Genomic DNA, 23826 nt, shown 5'->3' with positions numbered 1-23826 from the left:
TCCACAATGGAATCGACACGGAGCATGTGGCACCAATGGAAGATTCCTGGCTGGAGAATGTGCTGGGGCTGGTGCCTCACCCACTGAAGGTTAGTCCTTTTCTTCTTGATAAGCAGCCCAGACATTGCTGGCATGATCCACTGCAAGAACAAGGTTCAGCTGTGTCATGATTTTGTTTTGTCATCACAGAGAAATGAGTGGTGGCCTAGTGGTAATTCGTTCACCAAGGAAGTGAGAAAATCTGAGAATCTGAGGGTATGAGATTGAATCCCACAGTCGCAAGCATTTTGCTTATTATGTATAATTATATTTATGTTTAGGTTTAGTTGTTTTTTGTTTTTTAAATCCTTTGATGAAAAATTGAATGGTCAACATCAGAGCCAAGTCCTTGGCCAATATGCATGGATGTGACCGCACTTGTTTCTAATTTTATGCGTTTGGTTTTTGTGGTTTCTTTTTGTTTATTTATTTATCTATTCTATAAGTTTCTATGGGATTGATATTCACAGTTTTTCTTCCCCTCCACCAAACCTTGAGTGGTGGTGTGGATGCTAGTCATTCAGATGAGATGATAATCCGAGGTCTTACATGGCCATGTGTGGTTGGCTGCTGGGCTATCAGCACCAAAAGATGAAGATGCACAATATTCTGCTCCACACTGGCTTTGGTAATGATGTAGTCAAGCCCTGCCCATCTAATTTCTTCTACCTGTAACCAGTCCTAGTGCTGGGAGCTAGCACTTGCTGAGACAGGCGTACAAAATGATTCTTTTTTCAGGCGGGACACACAGAGACCATTGAGAACCTGTCTGATGAGATGCGAGAGGACTACCTCCTCAGTGTGAAGAAAGCCATTGGTGAGTGTTTTTTTTATGGGTACAGTTAAATCTTTTTTTTTTTCTTCTTATTCTTATCATTCATTACTTCTTGTTGTTGTTTAAACTCACTCTTTGGTGGGTTTTTTTTTGGCACCCTTGAATTTGGGACATTTGGTTTTCTGTATTTCGATGATGATGAGTGATGATGGTGTTGATGAAGATGCTGCTATGGACTGTCTGTTTAGGTTTGAGACTGCTTGATAATGCTGTACTCTCATAAAATATATCCCAGCCTCAACCTTGCTGAGAGATACAGACACCTGCAGTGTTGGTCAGTAAATTTTTAAGCAACACTCTTAAAGATGTATCTGTGAAGGGGATGAGCCTTGACAGTGTGGTCGCAGTTTTCCCATTTACACTCAGTTCTGGGCAGGAGCCGGCCATGGGCTGAAAAACCAGACCTCTGATGTGGATCGAGCCCGCATCCTTGCAGTCATCAGTCTTATTTCTATTATTTGCATTTGTATTATTCTTTTTTGTCACAACAGATTTCTCTGTGTGAAATTCGGGCTGCTCTCCCCAGGGAGTGCAACCCATTTTTGTATATTTTTTCCTGCCTGCAATTATATTTATTTTCCTATCAAAGTGGATTTTTCTGCCAAATTTTGCCAGGGACAACCATTTTGTTGTTGTGGGTTCTTTTATGTGCGCTAGGTGCATGCTGCACACTGGATGTTGGTATATCATCTCATCTGAATGACTAGCGTCCAGACCACCACTCAAGGTCCAGTGGACAGGGAGAAAATACTGGTGACTATGGGATTTGAACCAGTGCGCTCAGATTCTCTTGCTTCCTAGGCGGATGCGTTACCTCTAGGCCAACACTCCAGTCTGCTGCGTTAACCACTTTTGCCACGGCGGCTGGTCCACACTCACTTCTTAACCTTAACCTACATGTGTGCATGTGTGTGCATGCTTGTGTGTGTGCATGCATGTGTGCATTTGTGCATGTGTGTGTGTGTGCAGTGGACTTTGTGCTGAAGGATCCGCGGCAGCTGGACGATGAGAAGAAGGAGAAGCTGCTGCCACACCGGGAGGAGATGGCGGTGGTGCCCAAGCCCTGGAACAAGTCGTACCTGGCAGCCCTGGAGGCCACGGCCCAGTCGCTGCACACCACCAACCCCTGCATGATGCAGGTTCTCAACCTCTGGCATGTCTCTTTTGGGTAGGTGGTTGTTGTTGGGTTTTGTGTGTGTGTGTGTGTTGTGTGGGTTGGTTGTTTGGTTTTTTAGATTTTTTTGGGGTGGGTGGGTCGGGGGAGTGGGGGTGGGGGGGTAAATGGGGCGTTGGGGTTTTGTGGGTGTGTGTGGTGTGTGTGTGTTTGTATGTGGGTGGGAGTGTGTTTGTGTGTGTGAGCAAGTATTTGTGTGTGAGTGTGTATTTGTATGTGTGTGAGTGTGTGTGTGTGTGTGTGCATTTGGGGGGCGGGTGGGCATTTTGTGTATGTATTTTGTATGTGTGTGCTCACTTGGGCAAGTATACATATTTTCATGTGACTAGAACAGTCATGATTGAAGTATTATCTGTCCTTCAGTGAAATAGATATTCTTAACTGCATTTTAATTTTACTTGCAATGAAAGAGACATAGGTGACCTAGTCTTTTTAACCTTATTTTAACTGACCCTTTAACATCATTTTGGTTTCTCTTTAACTTTTAAGAGCTAATGGACTTCCAGCCTTGCAATAGCCCCTGGACTGGAAACAACATGGTTGGATTTGAATTGATTCTGGGGGAACATGTGGTCAGCTGGACTAGAAACAACATGATTTGATTTGAATTGATTCCCCAGGACCATGCAGCCATCTGGGCTAGAAACAACATGGTTTGATTTGAATTGACTCCCCAGGACCATGCAGTCATCTGGGCTAGAAACAACATGGTTTGATTTGAATTGACTCCCCAGGACCATGCAGTCATCTGGGCTAGAAACAACATGATTTGATTTGAATTGATTCCCCAGGACCATGCAGTCATCTGGGCTAGAAACAACATGGTTTGATTTGAATTGACTCCCCAGGAGCCTGAGACTGATTGATGTGGAGGAGTTCCACAACCGGGAGGACTCCATGGAGCTGAAGACCTTCCAGAACCTCTGTATGCGGCATGTGGATGCTGCACGGGAGAGGCTGGAGAAAAAGTCAGTACCTCCTTGCTTACATGTTGCAGCTCTCAGAGATCTTGTGTAGATGTAACTGTAACTGTGCAAATCAAATCTTTTATTCAAATGCAAAGGATACTGCTTGAATACTCGCAAAATATGCAAATTTTTTTCCGATAGCCACTCACACAAAGGATTTTTCTGAAAAAAATAATGATGTAGTGAATTCTTTTACAAATTATCTCTCTTTTTTGCATGTGATTTTGTGGACGCTCCAGTGTTTTCACAATGAAATGTGTGTGTGTGTGTGTGTGTGTGTGTGTGTGTGTGTTTGTTCAAAGACAATTCTGTGATCCCGGTATGAGAACAGTTTTGGTTTCAGTTCAAGGAGGACTCAAAGTGTGCAGACTGATCAACACAAGCTACACCACATCTGCTTTTAAAAAAACAAAAGGAAAAAGCAAACAAACCCAGAGCAGATGCCTGACCATCGCATTTACCGAAGCTGATACCCATGTTTGTTGTGATGCGGTTTTTGCTGATACCTGTGTATACTGTTGCTATGACACAGGTGGTTCCCAGAGGTGCAGACCATCTTCTACCAAGGCAACAAGCGCAAGCAGGTGCCCAGCAACCAGGAGCAGGACCGGCTGGAGTCGTTCTTCAACTGCGCGGCCACGCTGATGACTGACAACCTCCAGCAGCTGACCCTCAACTCCATCAGTGACTACACTGACCTGTTGTGTCAGCCCCCAGTACGTGGCCACTGTGCACTGTGCAATGGGTGGGACAGGGTCCTGTTTTGTGTCTGCAGAGAGAGAGAGAGAGTGTGTGTGTTTGTGTTTGTGTGTGTGTGTGAATATGTGTGTGACTGTGTGTGAGAGAGGGGTGTATTAATGTACTTATTCTCACTTATGTATTGAGATCAAACATACTTGGTATGAGGCTTGTTATGGAACAGAGCATGTACTGTCTTAATGTTCCAGACATCCACCCGCGCCTTTGAGCATTCAGGGTTCATCCTGCGCCTGATCCTGGATGAGAACAAGATCAAGTTTGAGCCTCCATTCGAGGACTTTGAGCTGGTGCTGCTCAACGTGTACGATGTGATGGTGAAGGCATCCTGTGTGGTGCCACGGGTGGAAACCAGGCTCTACTCTGAGTGGGTACGTGTGCATCTTCATATAGACTGGCTGCTGCAGATTTATTGGAGAGAGTATTTGTATCTTCGGGTTGATTGGCTGCTGTTGATTTGTCGGAGTATGTGTGCAACTTCAGATGAAAGGGCTTCTGTAGATTTGTTCTGATGAAGTGACTGCTTTAGATTTGTTTTTAGTGAGTATGTCATCTTCAGATGGACTTGCTGCTGTTGATTTGTTGGAGAGGGTATGTGTGCATCTTTAGATGGGCTGACTGCTGTAGATTTGTTGGAGTGGTATGTATATATTCAGGTGGATTGGCTGCTGTAGATTTGTTGGAGTGGTACATATATCTTCAGATGGATTGGCTGCTGTAGATTTGTTGGAGTGGTACATATATCTTCAGATGGATTGGCTGCTGTAGATTTGTTGGAGTGGTATGTATATATTCAGGTAGATTGGCTGCTGTGGGTACATGTTCATCCTCATTTGAAAGGGTGCTGTAGATTCAAAGCAGTAGGTATGTGTGCACCTTCAGATGAAAGTACTGCTGTAGATTTGTTAGAGTGGGTACCAAGTGTGTTGAAGAATCACCAGTCATTCAGCTTGATTGTTGTAGATGCATAGTTACTTTGATTTGTGAAAAAATGCTTTTATAGTTGTCACAGAACATACTTTTTTAAGGAAAAAAATAACAAGACATTTAAATTGTGACTGTGTGTGTGTGTGTGTGTGTGCGTGTGTGTGTGTGTGTGTGTGTGTTTGTGCATGTGTGTGCGTGTGCACATGCACATGCATGCAGCACGGGAGCAAGGGCAGAGCAGTTCTGAAGCCAGTCATTTTGGAGGAGATCCTGAAGCACCACAAGAAGAAGGTGGCCGACATCGTCGCCAAGGAGAGCGCCGGCCCCATCGAACACTGCAAGGTCTACGACAAATACAACTTCCTCATCACCAAACAGGTACACATTTATTGTTTTTTCTCTCCTGTTTTGACCCAGGTAAAGACCTGAAATCAAAAGGTCCAAATCTGATGTCACATAACAGGGAATAATGAAATGTCTATGAGGAACATAGAGATATATATCTGTGTATGACTAAGACGGCATGCTTTTACTTCTGTGAGTCTTAGCATCATGTGAATGTTCTGATATTTGCTTCTGTTTATGTAATGATTTAACAGTTCTCCAGAATTTTCTGTCTTAGAGTATCTTCCATAGCTGCTTTCCGGTGTATCCCTACTATTTGATGTCAGCCTGTAGGTAAGGGCACCACGCGTTCTTTTGTCAGCTGTTTTTACACTTTCTTTTTGGGTGGGAGGATGGGTTAGAGGGACGGGCGGTTGGGGGGTGGATTCCACAGCAAAGCCTGTAGGGTTATGTCAGATGCGGGTTTTCACCATGGGCTTCAAGTGTGGGAGATATAAGCGTCAGTCTGCATTACCAGCAAAAAAAAAAAAAGAAAGAAAAGAAAGAAAAAAAAAGATGATGATGATAATTGCTAAGTAAAAGGAAAAACACATAACAAACAAACGGATGAAGGAAGTGAAGAGATGCACTGTTGGCTGCAGGCGGAGGCTGACGTGGACCAGTTCATCTCTGAAGACAACCACTCTTTTGAGGAGTACTGCAAAGAGGTGGTCAAGTACCAGAGGCTGGTGGACGAGATCTCCTACAGCTCTGAGAAGGTGGGTGCAGAGGGTCTGTATTTTACTTAGCCTGTCAGGAATGCATGTCTGATACAGAATCTGCTAAATTGATTGAATATATCTGTAGTGCTCCTGCAACTCACTGAATATGAGTGCATGTTACACACAAAGGCTTCCATACATAGTGCTGTTGCATATTTTACTTCAGACAAACTATCGAATGAGCTGCAAATGACAAAATTAATGATAGGGATGGGATCTGATTCATTAGTTTTTCAACTGTTCGATATTGAAAACTCATAAAATTAATTTTGTACTTTGATTATAACAGCATGCAGCCCAAACAGCGTCATGCTTGGAATCTGCCAAAATGATTTCCGCTCTTTGAACTGGCAAGTAGTCAAGGGAATCCAGGCATATGTGTAACACAAAGACTGTGAAATTGATGAATAGATTTTTTCTTTCTATTTTTTTTGTATGTGTGTTTATTTTATTTTCCAAGGTGTCCATTGTATTATGAAAAAAGTGTAAAAAAAAAGAAGAAAAAATGTAGCACTGAAGTAAGTAAACTGTGTGTATATTTGTTCATTTTGGGGAAGAGCAGGGGGTTGGGAGTTAGGGGGCATATGGGGGTATGTCTTTAAGATTGTATTTTGTGTTCTTATGCGCTTGCAGGGAAGTTTTTCCTGTGTTTTAGGAGGCCATAATCGAGTGTGAAGTGTGTTCACTTGATGTTCCATTCAGGTGCTGAGGCTGGGCATGTTCGAGGTGCACTGCGACGAGCTGATCCGCTCCCTGGCCAAACGGGCAGAGAGTCTGCGCAGCAAGCTGATGCTGAAGATGTGCCGCGACCACCAGGAGGAGAACAAAAAGTCAGTCGTGTGTCGATTGGTGCCAGTGTGTTTTCCTGTCACTTCTGCAGTGTGTTTGTTTTTCTGGTGTCAGTAGTGTTTGTTTGTGGGGCGGGAAAGAGACGTGATGTGACTTGATTTTAGATGAAAGAAAATCACCTTCTACTATTAGACTATTATTACATTTAGTATTAGTATTAACACTACTACCACAGTATACACACACATACATACATACATGCACATACACACATAAATACACAACCGCACATATACACACAGACACAGACACTCACACACACACATGCAGAGATATATTAACACACACACACACACATAGACATGCACACACTCACATACATATACATGCATGCATACACTTGACCAAAGTGATTCTGGATGAGGATTACATTCTGCCATGTATTTCGGTAGGTAGAAGGTGTGCTGGAAGTAGAAAGAAGCCAATATGTCAGCTAAAGCCTGTCAAAACACTGCGCTATGATTTTGTACAACCACCATTTTCTTTTTCTTTTTTCAGGCTTTGTGACGACTACGAGAGCATTGCGGAAAAAGCCCTGACCACCCCTGCCAACACTGAAGAGCTGATGGAGCTGAAGGCCTACATTGAGAAAGTGGAATCTGACACTATCTTTGTCATGGAGAAAAGACTGTCTGCTTCCAAAGAACGCCTGACCTTCCTGTCAGACCATGCTCAGTTCTCCCCAGCCGAGATCCGACTGAACGCCCAGGTGTTCATGTGGCACGGCCGTATGCCGGCTGTTTTTGAGGAGCACAAGTTGATCATCTCAGAGAAGAAGAGCCAGTATGAGGAGGCATTGAAGGTTTGTGTGCTGAAGTTTTCTTCTTCTTCTTCTTCATCATCATCATCTTCTTCTTTTTCTTTTTCTTCTATGTTTGTGGGCTGCTGCTCTCGTGTTCAATTGTTTGTATGAGTGGGTTTTTAGATGTATCTTTTTCACCCCTCCTTGTATGCAGTCATACTTTGTTTTTGGGGGTGTGCATATTTGGTATGTTTTTTTTATTTTTTATAATACTGACATAGATTAAAGAATCTATTATGTGTGCACATTTATTTTTCTGCATGCACATATACACGAAAGGAGTTCAAGCACAAGCAGGTCTTTGTGTCTGTTGACTTGGAAGAACACAAAAATCTCTGCCCTTAACCCACAAAGTGCCTTGATAACGAGTTGAATCCAGGACCCTCAGACTGAAAGTCCAAGTCTACCACTCAGCTGTTATTCCTGTCTGTGCCGAATTTTCAGTCGGCTTCTTTACTTTTTTATTTATTTCCATTTAAAACAAGTTTTTATCAGATATTTTACTTTAAAAAATTGCTTCTGAATAGAATATATTTTGTATAAATATTACTTGCTCATAAAGTTATTTGAAGTGTAGGGTGAATGCAGTGAATTCTGATTATGTTTTCTTACATGCTGTTTTGTTTGGATAACTCGAACACTTCTGCCCCCAACTCCCACCACCACCCTCCTCCCCCTAAAGGTACAAACCTGCACACACACACACACACACACACACACACAAAAAAGCAACAACAACCCTGTCCTCTGAACCAGAGTGTTTGCTTCCTTCCCTCTACAGCTGCGCCGGGAGCGATTCACAGAGGAGCTGGAGAGCTACGCCAAGCAGATGGAGGAGTTCCAAGGCTTTGGGGACATGGCAGAAATTCAGCGCTACCTCAAAAAGGCACAGTCCCTGGACACCAAGCTGCAGGCTGCCGCAGACAAGGTAACATAACAATAACACAACAACAAGACTAGTTTTGAAAAGGTTTTTTTTTTTTTTTGTCCTCATGTGCATGTTTTTTGTAACTGTCACATTGTTTTGAATCATCTTTTTTTTAAGGTAGGGTATCTTTTTTATATGAGTGATCACTTTCTTTCTTCAAGAAAAATAAAAGAAAAGCAGCAAGAAAAGAGAAAGAACAAAAAAGTGCCAAAATAAACAAAAAGAACATGGAAGCTGCTACGTTTTCCTCCTCCTATATGTGCTTAATTTTATACAAAGATTGCAATCGATACATTACTCAACAGCAGAACATACACAAGAAATAAAAATGAGCCAGAATCTTAGTTATATGAGATGGACTGTATTCTCCTGCTTTTATTTGTGTGCCTGTGAGAGGAAACCAGCATACCTCTCTTGCCAACCCCCTCCTCAGTCCCATCTGCAAAGAAATAATGAACTGTTTTAATAAATGCTCAAAACCTTATTGGTTGAAATTTCAGTCTGCTCTATTTGTTAAGTCGGATAACATGACAGTACGGAAAAATGAATACAGGTAAACAACCCTTCTGTAATGAAATGGCTTAAAGTAGTTTTTAATGAGAAAAGAAGGGGTGTGGGGAGTTGGGTGTGAAGAGAATAATACCCTTTCAGAACAACAGTATTTAAATTTCAAGGGAGGGAATCATTCGCTTTTATTTGACATGAGTGATGTTTTGTCCTCAATGGATTCAGCAAATGGTTCAGCAATGACAGTGAACCATCCTCCAAGGATGTTTGATCAAGAAATACTGTATTTCATTTTGTTGCATTCCCAGTCTCTGCTAGAGGAAAATCACAAATCAAAGACTTCCTCAAGCTGCCTATGATGGGTGATATACAAAATGGGCAGAAAATAAGAAATATATTGCAAAAAGAAAAAAAAAGAAGTTATATTTGCACCTTATGCCTAAAGTATGCAAGGGAGATAAGAATATATGTACAGCACAGGTGGTCCGCTCAGGTTGTATCAGATATCTGTGAAATAAGTGATGAAGTAATTTGAGAGACTGCCTACAAACCATCACCAAATGTTTCCCATGAAGCCAACTGTGTGCAGATTGAGGCCTTCAATCAAGAAGAGGAGTCATTCGGCTGGCAGACCACAGCCTACCCGCAGCGCGTGAGTGTCATCAACACTCTGAAACCCTACCTCAACCTGTATGAGATGACTGTCGACTTCAACACCAAGTACAAGTGAGTCCTGGTTCAGTCAACACTCTATTGTGATACAGCTTTGTTCATGTTCTTTGGATATTATCTCTCATTTGTGCTGTCCTGATATCAGCCTGGCTTTAAAAAAATCTTATTAAACGAGGTTTGATCAAGCTTATAGAATAGAATAGAATAGAATAGAATATGTCTTTATTACCAAGTGTTCCGGGGTCACAAGGAATATTGGGTGGGATAGTACAGAACAAGGTATGAACATAGATTGAAAATCATACACAAACACAGATACATTAGAAATTAGGATACATACAAGTGCATATCAATACAAAAACTTGTGCATACTCACACATGCACGCACTGCACATACCGGTACACACACACACACACTCACACACACACACACACACACACACACACACACACACACACACACACACACATGCGCACACACACACACACACACACGCACACACACATACACACATACGCATACACACACACACACTCTGTGTGGATCAATCTGCTTGTTTGATGCTTTCTTGAAACTGAAATTGGTGTCCATTCTTTCGTTTATGTTGCTTATAGCCCCCTTTGTCCAAACCCTGTGCCTTTTCTCCTCATGGAACACAATATGTAAATCAGTGGAAAAAAATAGCTTATAAACTTCAAACCATTCTACAAAGAGCTTGGATGAAAAAATTAATGGTTTGATAATGGTTGACAGATCAAAAATAGATCAAAGAAAACATACTGTCAGAGACACTGCTTGAATATTTGAGTGGGCACGTTGAGCAAATGGTTTGTATTAACTACTCTGGTATTGGGAAGAAGGCCTAAACTGTCTTGAAAAAAAAAAAGATCGGGGATTAAATGAAAAGTGTAATGAGGGATTGCATGAAAAGAAATATGGTGGTTTTTTTTAGAACAGTCTTTTGATAAGGGCATGGCCCAAGAGTCATTTGCAACATTATCAGGGATTGGATAGAAGATTTAACATTGCAATGACAACTGCTCAGGGATTGGATGGAAGGCCCCATGGGCAACATGGACCCTGACAACGTGGACGCGGAAGTGGGCAACTTCTGGCGTGGCCTTTACAAGCTGGAGAAAGGGTTTGATGGTATCGCTGCTCCCAAGAAAATCGCTGGCAAGGTACGTGTTCAGTGTCATGTTCAGGAAAAGGGGAAAGGGTATATGTAGAGTTGCCATTTTCCCACCTTTATCCCTGCCGTATACATAATTTGTCTTTGCACTTTGTGAAGTAGTGTTCAGAAGGGAAGTATGTAATCTAATATTTAAAAAAAACTCTTTCAGTTGGGTTACTTATTTCTTGAGTTGGTACCATTCATTATACTCATGTCCCTTTCTTACACATTAGTCCTGCTTTATACAAACAAGGTAACAGTATCATTCATCATACTTGAGTCACTTTGTTAAACACCGGTTCTTTGCTTTAGTTTTACACAAATAAGAAATAGACTGTACCATACACAAGTTCTTTGCTTTACACTTTACACAAATCAAATCATTTTGTTTATAACCCAGCTGACTGCAGAGGGGCCATTTCAGGAATGATTACCTATCTGTTCTTAAAATCAGAATCATTTATTTATTTATTTATTTGTGTAAGCTTATCTATTATTTATTCACCTTTTTTTTTCCCCCTCAAGGCCTGACTAAGCGCGTTGGGTTACGCTGCTGGTCAGGCATCTGCTTGGCAGATGTGGTGTAGCGTACATGGATTTGTCTGAACGCAGTGACGCCTCCTTGAGCTACTGAAACTGAAACTGAAACTCTTAAAATCACTTGAAAAGAATCCAAACTAATATTAAAAGGTCAGTCAAGACATGCAACAGACCAGTTTACCCACTTCTTGCTCAGTACACAAACCAGATAACAGATAGTACCATTGATCATACTTATTAAGAAGTCACTTTGTAGTACTATCCGTTCTTTGCTTTCCGTGAACCAGATAGGAGATATTACCATTAGTCACTTTGTAATACTATATGTTCTTTGTTTTCCGTGAACCATATAGGAGATAATACCATTCACCACACAGAAAAATTCACTTTGTAATACACCAGTTCTTTGCTTTCCACAAACCAGATAACAGATAGTATCATTCATCATATAGATCATGTCACTTTGTAATATATCAGTTCTTTGCTTTCCACAAACCAGATAACAGATTGTACCTTTAATCCTATTTAGGATGTCTGTTTCAGTTTCTCAAAGAGGCATCACTGCGTTCAGACAAATCCATGCACTCCACACCACATCTGCTAAGCAAATGCCTGACCAGCAGCGAAACCCAATGTGCTCAGTCAGGCCTTGAAGAAAAAAAAAATTATTTGGTCACATTTTAACTCATCTGTTCTTTGTTGCCCCTGCACCAGGTGAAAGCCAAAGTGGAGGAGTTCAAGGATCACATGCCGCTGGTCCAGACCCTTTTCAACCCAGGCCTGCGTTCTCGTCACTGGGAGAAGATCTCAGAGATTGTGGGCTTCCCCATCCAGCCAGATGAGTCCTCCTGCCTGAGCAAGTTTGTGGACATGAACCTGGACCCCTACATCCCCAAGTTTGAGGGCATCTCAGAGGCGGCCAGCAAGGAGTTTGCCCTGGAGAAGGCTCTGGAGGGCATGAAGAAGGAGTGGGCCCCGGTGAGCTTCTTCTTTCTTCGGTGTTCACAGTGTGGTTGTTGTGCAGGGTTTTGGTGGAGAGAAGCGAAGGGGTGGGGAGTGGACTAATGCTGCTGCTACTTCTGCTGCTACTGTTATTACTTTACTACGTCTACTACTATCACTTCCACTACCACTGTTACTGCCACTACTACTACTACTACTACTATAGCTGCTTCTGTTATGCTGTTATTGCTACTGCTACTCCATTTCTACTATTCCTTTCCCTCTCTTTTGTATTTCATCAATTTATGCCCACACAATTTAGCCAAAGGTCAAGGTCATTGTCAAAGATTTTCAGCATCCCTTCATTTGAAAAGATTCATTCAGTTAGGCAAAATGTCAAGATCAGTGTGAGATACATTCTGCATTCCCTGTTCTGGATAGAAGCATGTCCTTGCAATTTTGACCAAAAGGCCAAGGTCACTTGGAAACTTCCTACTTCTTACCCATTGCCAGTGCTGTGATGGAAACATTCTGCATTCTTTTTTCTGTATGCAATTATATCCATTGACAGATATTATCATCATCCAGGGATAGTATAATGGATAACTTTTCACTGCAAATGTACTCAGATCTATCTGTCCTTTGTCAAGCAGTGAGATCAGTAAGGAAGATTTCTATGTTCACACCCTATGTTTATTTTCTTAATCCATGTTCAGGCAGTACTAAAAAATAGAGATATTTACACCCAGAGCTTTTTTTTTCAGAGAAGTAGTTGATCTTTGGCAGTTCTCATAGTTAGTTCTTTTTTTTTTCTTTTTTTTAAAAAGTTCTTTTGATCATAAACTTTTCAGTGTCACACACAGGCCTTGAAGATATGACAGACAGAGGGGTCTGTTATTTACAGCATATGGGGTGATGGCCTAGAGGTAACGCATCCGCCTAGGAAGCGAGAGAATCTGAGCGCGCTGGTTTGAATCACGGCTCAGCCGCCGATATTTTCTCCCCCTCCACTAGACCTTGAGTGGTGGTCTGGACGCTAGTCATTCAGATGAGATGATAAACCAAGGTCCTGTGTGCAGCATGCACTTAGCGCATGTAAAAGAACCCACGGCAACAAAAGGGTTGTTCCTGGCAAAATTCTGTAGAAAAATCCGCTTCAATAGGAAAAACAAATTAAAAAAACTGCATGCAGGAAAAAAAAAAAAAAAGGGTGGCGCTGTAGTATAGCGACGCACTCTCCCTGGGGAGAGCAGCCCGAATTTCACACAGAGAAATCTGTTGTGATAAAAAGAAATACAAATACAAATACAAAAGTATTTTCATGTCACATGGTGTTAAAAGAGAGAGCTGTTATTTACAGCATATGGGACACATATCGTCATGTCACACTGTGTTGAAGAGAGAGCTGATACCTACAGCACATGGGACACAGATGGTCATGTGACAGTGTGCGTTCTGACAGGTGGAGTTCACCATCATCCCCTACAGAGAGACAGGCACGTCCATCCTGTCCTCCATTGACGACATACAGCAGCTGCTGGACGATCACATCGTCAAGACACAGACCATGCGGGGGTCCCCCTTCATCCAGCCCTTTGAGGCAGAGATGAAGTGAGTTCTGTCTCTGTGTGCTCAATTTTGTTTGTTGTGGAAATAAAGAGTTGGGTTCGGAAGGAAAGGGATGTGTAGGGTGTGGGGGCTGAGATCTGAGGTGATGTTTATGAGTTTTGTGTGTTGTGTGTGTGTGTGTTGTGTTGTGTGTGTTAGTGTGTATGTCTTTGTGTGTGTGTGTGTGTGTGTGTGTGTGTGTGTGTGTCTGTGTGTGTGTGTGTGTGTGTGTGTGTCTGTGTTTGTGTGTGTGTGTGTGTGTGTTGTGTGTTTGCATCTGTTGTATGTGTGTGTTTGTTTGTATGTGTGTTGTGTGCATGTATATATGTGTTTGGTGTTTGTGTGTGTGTGTGTGTGTGTGTGTGTGTGCGTGTGTAGTGAGCTTAAAAGACAAGATTGGTGCTTTCACTCTATTCATGCTATCTTTTCTTTTCTCTCTCTCTTTTTTTTTCCAATCCATGGTTTCATAGGTGACTAAAGTCTTTTTCATTTCCCCCCTTTCTCATTTCTATTGTCTTCTCTCCTCTCCTGTTCTGTCTCTACATCTCCATTTTCTCTTCTGTCCTCTTCACCTGTATAAATGTTAGTTGCCTCCACTCAGTGAAAACTGAGCTGTATGTAACCTCATAGGTTTGTGTATTCATGACTTCCTAGCTGTTAGCTTGCCAGTATGCTATTTTGCAGAACAGTTAGTGAATATGATCATTTTTACAGTTAGTGAATATGATCATTTTTATTGATGACTGTATCATGACAGCATATTCACAAAGACATAAGAATGAAGCGGTGAGTCCATTGCATGCTACCTAGCCCTCAGCAAACAAAACATTCTTCTCCAGATCCTTCTGTTTTCAAACAGAGTGATCCCAGTGTGCACTCTGAATGCGTCTGTGTTGATCATTCGTTGTGAGAATGTGGGTGTTCTTCTCTTTGAGATGTAATGATGTCGCCTGTGTTTGTTATTGTTGACCTTTCCTTTGTGGTCTTTGCGGCATGTGTTAATATTGTTGGATATTGTTTGGCATGCTGCAGTGGTGCAGAAAAAACAGTTTATGCTTCGGACTACGTTCGGGTACTTCTCAGGTGTTCGGTTTTTTTTTGGTTTTTTTTCTTCATCATATCACAGATGTAAACTGTTGGTTTAGAGGTCACTCACCAGTAAGATATATCATTGCATTTTGATCATGACTTTCACAGTCACACAGTCACTGCTGAACAATCTGAATGAGCTGCATGTTCTAGTGAAAGTTATTTGCCTCACTGAAAAAAAGAAAGAAAAAAAGTGATGTCTTGTTCCCAGTGCTTGTTGTTTGTGGGTTGGTTTGATATTGGTGGTGACTTTGATTTGTTGTGTGTTTTCACATGAATTTGGCACACTTTTTTTCGGTCTTGTCAACACAGCATGGAACACGCTTGGTTCAGTGATTTCAAACGTAGTTTGGAACTTGCTGTGATGTTTTGAATGTCATGTATTGAAATGAGGAATTTTGATTTGATGGAACTGGCAGTGTTATAATATACTCACTAGAATATTTGTATGTACATCCAAAGAAATCATTTGTAAAGGAGCACAAGTCATATTTATTTATTATTTCTTTAATGCCAATGAGCTCTCTTAGGTTATCATTGGAACATGACTTTTGCATTTAATGGCTTTACAACTGTACATAATTCTGATTGGATTTCTGTTCTATGCTCAGATTCAAGAAATGTTGGTGCATTTCATTCATTTACTATGATACATATTTTTTGTACATCTGTGATCTATCAGTCTGTGTCTGTGTGTCTGTCTATCTGTCTATCCCTCAATCTATCTTTCTATGTATGTATGTATTAAAACAATATGTATCTATTTATGTCATGTCAAGTTTTGAAAAAAAGTACTGACAACAGGTTGTAATTAATTGTTTATCTCATGTTTCTTTTATAGTTTTATTTCTGTCCTAGATTTTCTGTGTAAAAATACAACTGAATTTAGGTTAACACAATATCAGTATGGATTTTGCCTGCGGTATATTGGAAAACAAGATCAATTTAACCAAGAGCAGCAAGATGAAAGCATACAGACAGGGGGTATAGTGCAAAATCTATGGCCTAGGGCTGGGTCGCATAAATGATGTTAGCAACATCATCTGGTTTTCACAGCTAAGTTTGCTTAGCATTCAAGTCGTCGCTAATTCCATAAGACTTAGAGACATTCTTAAGGAACATTCGCAAGGAACTCTCATGCAACCCATTCCAGCACTTGCCCAGCACAGCACAACACACACACACGCAGATGGGGGTGGGGATGGTGAGGAGGAGTAGAGAGACAAGGGGTGCTGACGCTAACTGAGGTGTGTGTGGCTGGCCGCAGGGACTGGGAGAACAAGCTGATGACGCTGCAGGACATCCTGGACGAGTGGTTGAAGGTGCAGGCCACCTGGCTGTACCTGGAGCCCATCTTCTCCTCCCCGGACATCATGGCCCAGATGCCGGAGGAGGGCCGCCGCTTCTCCACGGTGGATAAGAACTGGCGCGACATCATGAAGTCGGCGCTCATTGACAAGCACGTGCTGGCTGTGCTGGACATTGACAAGATTCTGGAGCGTCTGAAGAAGTCCAACGAACTGCTGGAGCTCATCCAGAAGGTTCTCGCTGTCTTTATTTCATTTGTTTTATTTTTTTATTTGACGGGTGCAGTAGCGGGATGGTTAAAGTATTGGACTTTAAATCTGAGGATCCCAGGTTCGAATGTTTGTAACAGCGCCTGGTAAGTAAAGGGTGGAGATTTTTCTGATCTCCCAGGTCAGCATATGTGCAGATCTGCTTGTACCTGAACCCCCTTCATGTGTATACACAAGCAGAAGATCAAATACATACGTAAAAGATCTTGTAATCCATGTCAGCGTTTTGTGGGTTATGGAAACAAGAACATACCCAGCATGCACACCCCCGAAAATGGAGTATGGCTGCCTACGTGGCAGGGTAAAAACAGTCATACATGTAAAAGCCCACTTGTATACATATGAGTGAATGTGGGAATTGCAGCCCATGAACAAAGAAGAAGATTAAAAAAATTTTTTGCTGCCCCATCTTCTGCACCGTTTCAGTGTGGCTTTACTTCCATGACACTCATTTCAAGTCCCCCTTTCACAACCACACCCAGGTTTGTATGTCGCAGTCTCAGCACTGGCAGCTCCTTAACAAAAGATATGAAACAAAGGTACCAAATGTTTTGCATTCAAAGAGATGAACAAATGAATAATAAAGGAAAACAAGGAAGGGAATCTCACTGTGCAGTCTGTGTAGAATGTCACTGACCGGGCATGTTAATTTTTCAGGGTCTGAATGAATACCTGGAGAAGAAGCGTCTGTACTTCCCACGATTCTTCTTCCTCTCCAACGATGAACTGCTGGAAATCCTGTCTGAGACGAAAGACCCAACCAGGTAAAGTAAAGTGTCTGAACAAATGTGCATCTGAACAAAGACCTAGTAAAGAGGGAGGGAGGGATAGAGAGAGGGAGGGGGAGAGACTGAGACTGAGAAGGTTTATTTATAGAGGCCATAGCCCCTTTGATGGGGGATATAAATGCCAAAATATAAATGCTAAAGTCGCGCATACACAAGGTCTTCTTATGTGATATATATGCTTCACCTCTGGAGTGCTTTATATAGATAGAGAGCAGACTCTTTGGCAGCCTTTTCTTTTTTAAGTTTAAACAGGTAAAATACTGACAGTATTTTACCGGAATAAATTGTTCTCTTTATTGGAAAGAGGGAGGGAGAGAGAGAGAGAGAGAGAGCAAACAAAATTTTGTTTTAAGAGGGTAACGTCAACACTTGACATAACTCTATTTCATATTCATTACAGCTACTTCTGTAACTATTGCATCCTGGAACAGAGACAGATGGAAAGAGACAGAAAGCTTATTGTGACTGCATTCAAATTTTGTAAAAGCATTTGGATACAATTTTCAGAGAACACATTTTTAATGCTTTAAGAAAGGTCCAACTCTGTATTTCATTATTATTGTTATAATTTTTTTTGGTGCCCCAGAATTTGGGACATCTTGTTTTCTATATTCCGATGATGAATAATAATGATGGTGGGGTGATGTAGATGCTGCAAAGGGGGTCTATCTAGGTTTGGGACTACTTGACAAGGCTGTACTCTCATAGTATATCACAGTGTCAACCAAGCTTAGAGAGAATCGAACATGGAGTCCCACAGGGGTCTGTTTTAGGCCCAGTGCTCTTCATACTGTACACTGCTCCTCTCGTTGAAATTATCAATCGCCATAATGTCAGTCATCATTCTTATGCTGATGACACTCAACTGCAGAAGAGTGATACCCCTGAAAAATTGTTGTCGCTCTTGCAAGAAACGTCCAACTGCTTCCTGGACATACAAAACTGGATGACTCTAAATAAGTTAAAATGGAATGCAGACAAAATGGAAGCAATGATAATAGGAACTAAACAAAAACTCTCTTCCATCATAACTGACACAATCAAACTTGGCAGTACATCCATCCCTCTTTCCAGTTCAGTGAGGAACCTCGATTTGTCCTTGACAAAACACTGTCCATGCAAAAATTTATCAGTCAGACATGTCAATCCTGTTACTGTCAGTTGGGACATATCAGTTCTGTCCAGAAATATCTGTCCACTGACACAACATCTAGACTTGTCGTTTCTCTCATTCTCTCTCACCTTGACTACTGTAACTCCCTATTGTCTGGTTTGCCTGCTTCATTCATTGAGTCCCTTCAGCGCATACAAAACTCTGCTGCATGATTTGTCCTCAGAAAGAAAAGATCTGAGCACATCACTCATCTTTTGCTTCATCTCCACTGGCTACCAGTCTCACACAGAATAAAGTACAAGATCAGCACTCTGTGTTGTAAATGTATTCACAAATCTGCCCCTCCCTATCTCTTTGGCTGCCTTCACCTCTACACTCCATCTCGCTCTCTACGATCGGCTTCGGATCCACTCTGTTTACGCATACCCAGATTCAAACACTCGACTTTTGGCTGCCATTCTTTCTCTGTCTCTGGACCTTGCAATTGGAATGAACTTCCTCTTTGTCAGGTCTCCGCACTCAGCTCTTTGAAGTCTGGCCTTAAAACCCACCTCTTCCCAAAATAACCTCCTTTCCCTGCCTCTTCCTTGTCTTCAGTTCTTGTTTTTTCCAGTTTTAGAGTTTAATTGTAATGCAAGAGTGCTTTGATTTGTCTCTGCACAAGATTCAGTGCCATATAAATATGATAATTATTATTATTATTGATACCTGCAGTGTTGGTCAGGAAATTCAAGCAACATTCCCAAAGACGCATCAGTGAAGTGGATGACCTTTGTGTGGTCCCAAGTCTTCCCATTTGAGTCCATAGCTCACTCAGCCATGGGCAGGAGCTGGTCACTGGCTAAAATACACTCACTTCTGATGGGCCTTGCACCAGCATCCCCCCAATTGTCAGTCCATGACGCTAACCACTTCACCATGGCAACTAGTAAAAACGTCCCACTGTTATGGGTATGACTGGATGCCCTCTGGATCAGTCTGCATGCTTTGACACCTCCCTGAAAGTGAAAGTGAAAGTGGATGTCATCTGGATCAGTCTGCATGCTTTGACACCTCTCTGAAAGTGAAAGTGGATGCCATCTGGATCAGTCTGCATGCTTTGACACCTCCCTGAAAGTGAAAGTGAAAGTGGATGGCTGTGACTGTTGTGTGGCAGGGTGCAGCCTCACCTGAAGAAGTGCTTTGAGGGCATCGCCAAGCTGGAGTTCACAGACGTGCTGGACATTACCCACATGAAGAGCAGTGAGGGGGAGGTGGTGCAGCTGAGGGACGTCATCTCCACCTCCAAGGCCCGCGGCCAGGTGGAGAAATGGCTTCTGGAGCTGGAGTCCGATATGATCTCCTCTCTCCACAAGGTGCCTGTCCTCACCAGTGTGTGTGTGTGTGTGTGTGTGTGTGTGTGTGTGTGTGTGTGTGCATGCTTATGGTACAATAATGAATTTCAACAATGATCTAATTTATCAATGCCAAATGGGCAAGTGATGAGCATAAGCAGGTGACAGTTGCACAATTTGTGAAGTGATGAAGAATTGAAACCTCACACCTTAAGAAGCATCTAAAAAGTTGGAAAACTGAGATCTTGTTATTCTCTTTTTTTAATTTATTTTTTTGATTTAGATGTTATCTATTTATCAGAAAATTGAAACCATTTTTTAAAACATATTTTTGATAGTGATGAACAAAGAAATGTACAATTTAAAGACAATGTAAAAGAACAACACAAAATGAGAAATCAGACAAACAATGTCTGCCACTGGTACACAGGTGATCGGAGAGTCCCTGGATGCCTACACCAAGACGCCGCGTTCTGAATGGGTGCGGCAATGGCCAGGCCAGGCCGTGCTCTGTGTGGGCCAGAAGTATTGGACCACCTACGTCCACGAGTCCATCCGCAGCGGTCAGAAAGCGCTGGACGATTACCTGGAGGTGGGCGTGGCCTCATGTTGTTATTATATGTCGTGTTTGATTGTTGTAGATAGTTCATGTTGTTATTATACAGCTGTGTTTGATTATGGTATGGTGGTATATGTTGCTGTGATATGTCTAATTGTTTAATTGTAATGTGATGGATTATGCCTAGCCTTTGTGGCTTTTCTTCATCATTTTTTGTTGTTGTTACACTGAAAATGAAATAAATGCAACATTGTATGATTCATTTCAAAATTTATGATGTTGTTTTGTGTGATTTATAAAGCCAGATCCTCACTTCTACACTTGGCTAACTCCGCTGCAAATTTGAATACTGCTGGGTTTTTTTTCCAGTTCTTCCTTTGTCTTGTGTGCTTCCTTCTCCTCTGTGATTATTGTATGTATATACCCCCCAAAACGGAGTATGGCTGCCTACATGGCGGGGTAAAAATGGTCATACACGTAAAAGCCTATGTATGAAGAAGAAGAAGACGAAGAAGTATGTTTATGACTGGGATGATTGTATGTGTGTTTTGCTGAAAGTTAAGATGTGAGCAGTTTTATGTCTTTTATATATACATATTGAAAGCATAGTATTTCATGTCTTTATGTATGCATATTGAATGACCAAGATTCTTGAGCAATGTCTATGTGCTTTACACCACATATTGAAATATCTTATGGCAGTTGATTAAGTTATTGTGGGCTGTTTGCTGTGCAGGTGAACAACAAGCAGATTGATGAGATCGTGGCCCTGGTGCGGGGCAAGCTGTCCAAGCAGAACCGTGTGACCCTGCAGGCCATGATTGTGCTGGAGGTGCATGCCCGTGATGTGCTGGCTGAGCTCTGCAAGGACCAGGTGTCCAGCGAGCTGGACTTCAAGTGGCTGTCCCAGCTCCGCTACTACTGGGAGGTAACACAGCACTGTGTTTCTGTGGTTGATTTATACCACTGCTGGTAGAGGGGTCTTTCGTTGTCCCGGCTCCGCTACTACTGGGAGGTAACACGGCACTGTGTTTCTGTGGTTGATTTATACCACTGCTGGTAGAGGGGTCTTTCGTTGTCCCGGCTCCGCTACTACTGGGAGGTAACATGGCACTGTGTTTCTGTCGTCAGTTTTTACCACTGCTGGTAGAGGGGTCTTTCGTTGTCCCGGCTCCGCTACTACTGGGAGGTAACATGGCACTGTGTTTCTGTCGTCAGTTTTTACCACTGCTGGTAGAGGGGTCTTTCATTGTCCCGGCTCTGCTACTACTGGGAGGTAACACGGCACTGTGTTCTGTGGTCGGTTTTTACCATTGCTGGTAGAGGGGTCTTTCATTGTCCCAGCTCTGCTGCTATTCGGAGGTAACATGGCACTGTGGTTCTGTGGTCGGTTTTTACCATTGCTGGTGAAGGGTAGTAATAATAATGATAATGTATTGTACTTACATGGCACAAACTCCCTATAGATGGGCTCTAAGTGCCTCACATGGGACAGTATATATATAACAGTGCATTATACCACACAAGAGCACATGAAGACATATAAGTGGAAAACAAAATATGTATGAATAATTGCAGGAAAAAGGCACAAAATACACACACACACACACACACACACACACACACACACGTGCGCTTAAACACCAGCCCACAGGTACACACACACCACAGGAATACTACAATTGAGGAGGGACACAAGGGGAGTGCAGAGGGTGGGATGAGACAAAGAAGTGTGTCATGTTGTTTTTTTTTATTGATGCTGGGTGGTGAGTATGTGTTTCTGTTATGCTTTTATCACTAATGGGAAGTGAGTTTGTTTCTGTTGTCTTTATAACTACTGGAGGGTGTGGGGGGTGAGTTTGTACTTGACTTGATTTGTTATGATATTGATACTTACATAGCACCTATCCTTGGTCGGAGACCAAGCTCTAAACACTTTACAAACACGGAGTCATTTGCACAGAGGGTGCCTACCTGGGTAGAGCTGACTGACAGCTGCCATTGGGCTCATCATTTGTTTCCTGTGTCATTCAATCAGGTTTCAGTTACGCACACATATACTCTTGCAGACGTAACGTATTTCTGTTCTGCTTTGTCACATCTGTGATATGGTATGGTTGGGAATGCAGGTTTGTATTCATTTCTTTTTTGTGCATTCACAGCCTTAGTGGAGTTGGGAGGTAGGTTTGTGGTTGTGTTGCTTACTTTCACAGTAATTATGTTGTTGGGAGATAGGTCTGTATTTATGATCATGTCACTTCTGAAAAATCAGCTTGTCCATGCAAAGGGAACGTGATGAAGAACATGAAAGTTGGTAACCTCAGACAGTGGTTTTCATGTGGCAGTATGATGTCTTCGAAGCCTTCCAACTGTGGTTTCTCCATGTGACTGTGCAGGACGACCAGATGGTGACCCGCATGATCAACTCCATGCTGAAGTACGGCTACGAGTACCTGGGAAACAGCGGTCGTCTGGTCATCACCCCTCTCACTGACAGGTGTTACAGGTCTGTTGTCTGCTGTTTCAGTGCATTTGTCAGTGAAGTCTTTAAAAAAAATTCATATATTCTTTTATGAATTTGTTTGATAGAAATCAAATTGCTGAGAGTCAGTGCAGGTTTCAAAGAAATTGTTAGGGAGTGGGTCTCCTTGTTCAGGTCTCCTTGTTCAGGATTGATTATGTTGCAGTGTCCAGTTGTGGGTATTGTCACAACAGACTTGGGAGAGTGCATGAAACTGATAAAGTAATGTGATGGATTTGATAAGAAGCAAACAAACAAAAGAAAATAACAACAAAAAGCCTTGCTAGAGGTGTGAGGCAGCTACTTGCAAGCGTACTGTTAAAGACCACTCAGAATGCTATGATGATTCTTTCATTGACTTCTTTCAGCATGTTCCACTCTGTCGCTGTTGTTGGTTACATTCTTATATTTATTCTTATTATCATCTTTCATTAGAAATTAAGAATGTAAAAATCGGCAATCAAAACAAATTTTCCAAAAAAACATCACTGGTCCACTATTTTTCCAGTTGTGTCCCAGTGGGCAATCAGAAAGAATATTCACTACAAACATGGACAGTCAATCTTTTTCTTCTCCTTCTTCTTCACATGTGTGCTGCAACCCCCACATTCACTTGTATACACAAGTGGGCTTTTACATGTATGACTGTTTTTACTTCTGCCATCTAGACAGTCATTGGGAGGACGGACAGTCAGGTTTTTTGTGTGTTTTTGTTGCTGTTGATTTAGTGGGGCCTCCAAACTCTTCTCTTTTCCATGTATTTATTTATTTATTTATTTTTTTAAAGAACTTTTTTCCCCCCTTTCTCTCTTTCCCGTGTTTTTGGGTGTGGCCTCCATCCTCTTATTTTTTCACACATCTTTTCTTTCCTCCACAGTTTCATATTTACCTTTCTCTGCCACTTTAGCACATGCATACCTTAACTAATCACTTCCTTACAATGCTTTCCCATCGTCTGGCACAGCAATTGCCTTAGTGTCTCTTGAGATGTGCATTTAAGTATGTTCAATGACTAT

General features: G+C 42.0%; 1 protein-coding gene across 1 annotated transcript in view; it reads left to right on the top strand.

The window, feature by feature from the left end:
- Positions 1-23826, top strand: part of LOC143292753 (dynein axonemal heavy chain 7-like) — a 91992-nt gene that overhangs the window by 7639 nt on the left and 60527 nt on the right. The window contains exons 5-25 of the mRNA XM_076603297.1: positions 1-89; positions 778-856; positions 1844-2042; positions 2897-3016; positions 3549-3732; positions 3964-4143; positions 4919-5077; positions 5686-5802; positions 6508-6635; positions 7153-7456; positions 8238-8384; positions 9481-9617; positions 10610-10745; positions 11993-12256; positions 13683-13831; positions 16185-16458; positions 17152-17258; positions 19553-19751; positions 20161-20322; positions 21026-21217; positions 22686-22795. The exon at positions 1-89 is cut by the window's left edge and continues 16 nt beyond it. Coding sequence (XP_076459412.1) covers positions 1-89; positions 778-856; positions 1844-2042; positions 2897-3016; positions 3549-3732; positions 3964-4143; positions 4919-5077; positions 5686-5802; positions 6508-6635; positions 7153-7456; positions 8238-8384; positions 9481-9617; positions 10610-10745; positions 11993-12256; positions 13683-13831; positions 16185-16458; positions 17152-17258; positions 19553-19751; positions 20161-20322; positions 21026-21217; positions 22686-22795 — 3436 coding nt within the window. The remainder of the gene's footprint in view (positions 90-777; positions 857-1843; positions 2043-2896; positions 3017-3548; positions 3733-3963; positions 4144-4918; positions 5078-5685; positions 5803-6507; positions 6636-7152; positions 7457-8237; positions 8385-9480; positions 9618-10609; positions 10746-11992; positions 12257-13682; positions 13832-16184; positions 16459-17151; positions 17259-19552; positions 19752-20160; positions 20323-21025; positions 21218-22685; positions 22796-23826) is intronic.

The sequence above is a fragment of the Babylonia areolata genome, chromosome 18 (genome assembly GCF_041734735.1).
Source record: "Babylonia areolata isolate BAREFJ2019XMU chromosome 18, ASM4173473v1, whole genome shotgun sequence".
Classification (NCBI taxonomy): Eukaryota; Metazoa; Mollusca; class Gastropoda; order Neogastropoda; family Buccinidae; genus Babylonia; species Babylonia areolata.
The sequence above is the reverse complement of the archived record's forward strand: the minus strand, read 5'-3'. Positions and strand labels throughout refer to the sequence as shown.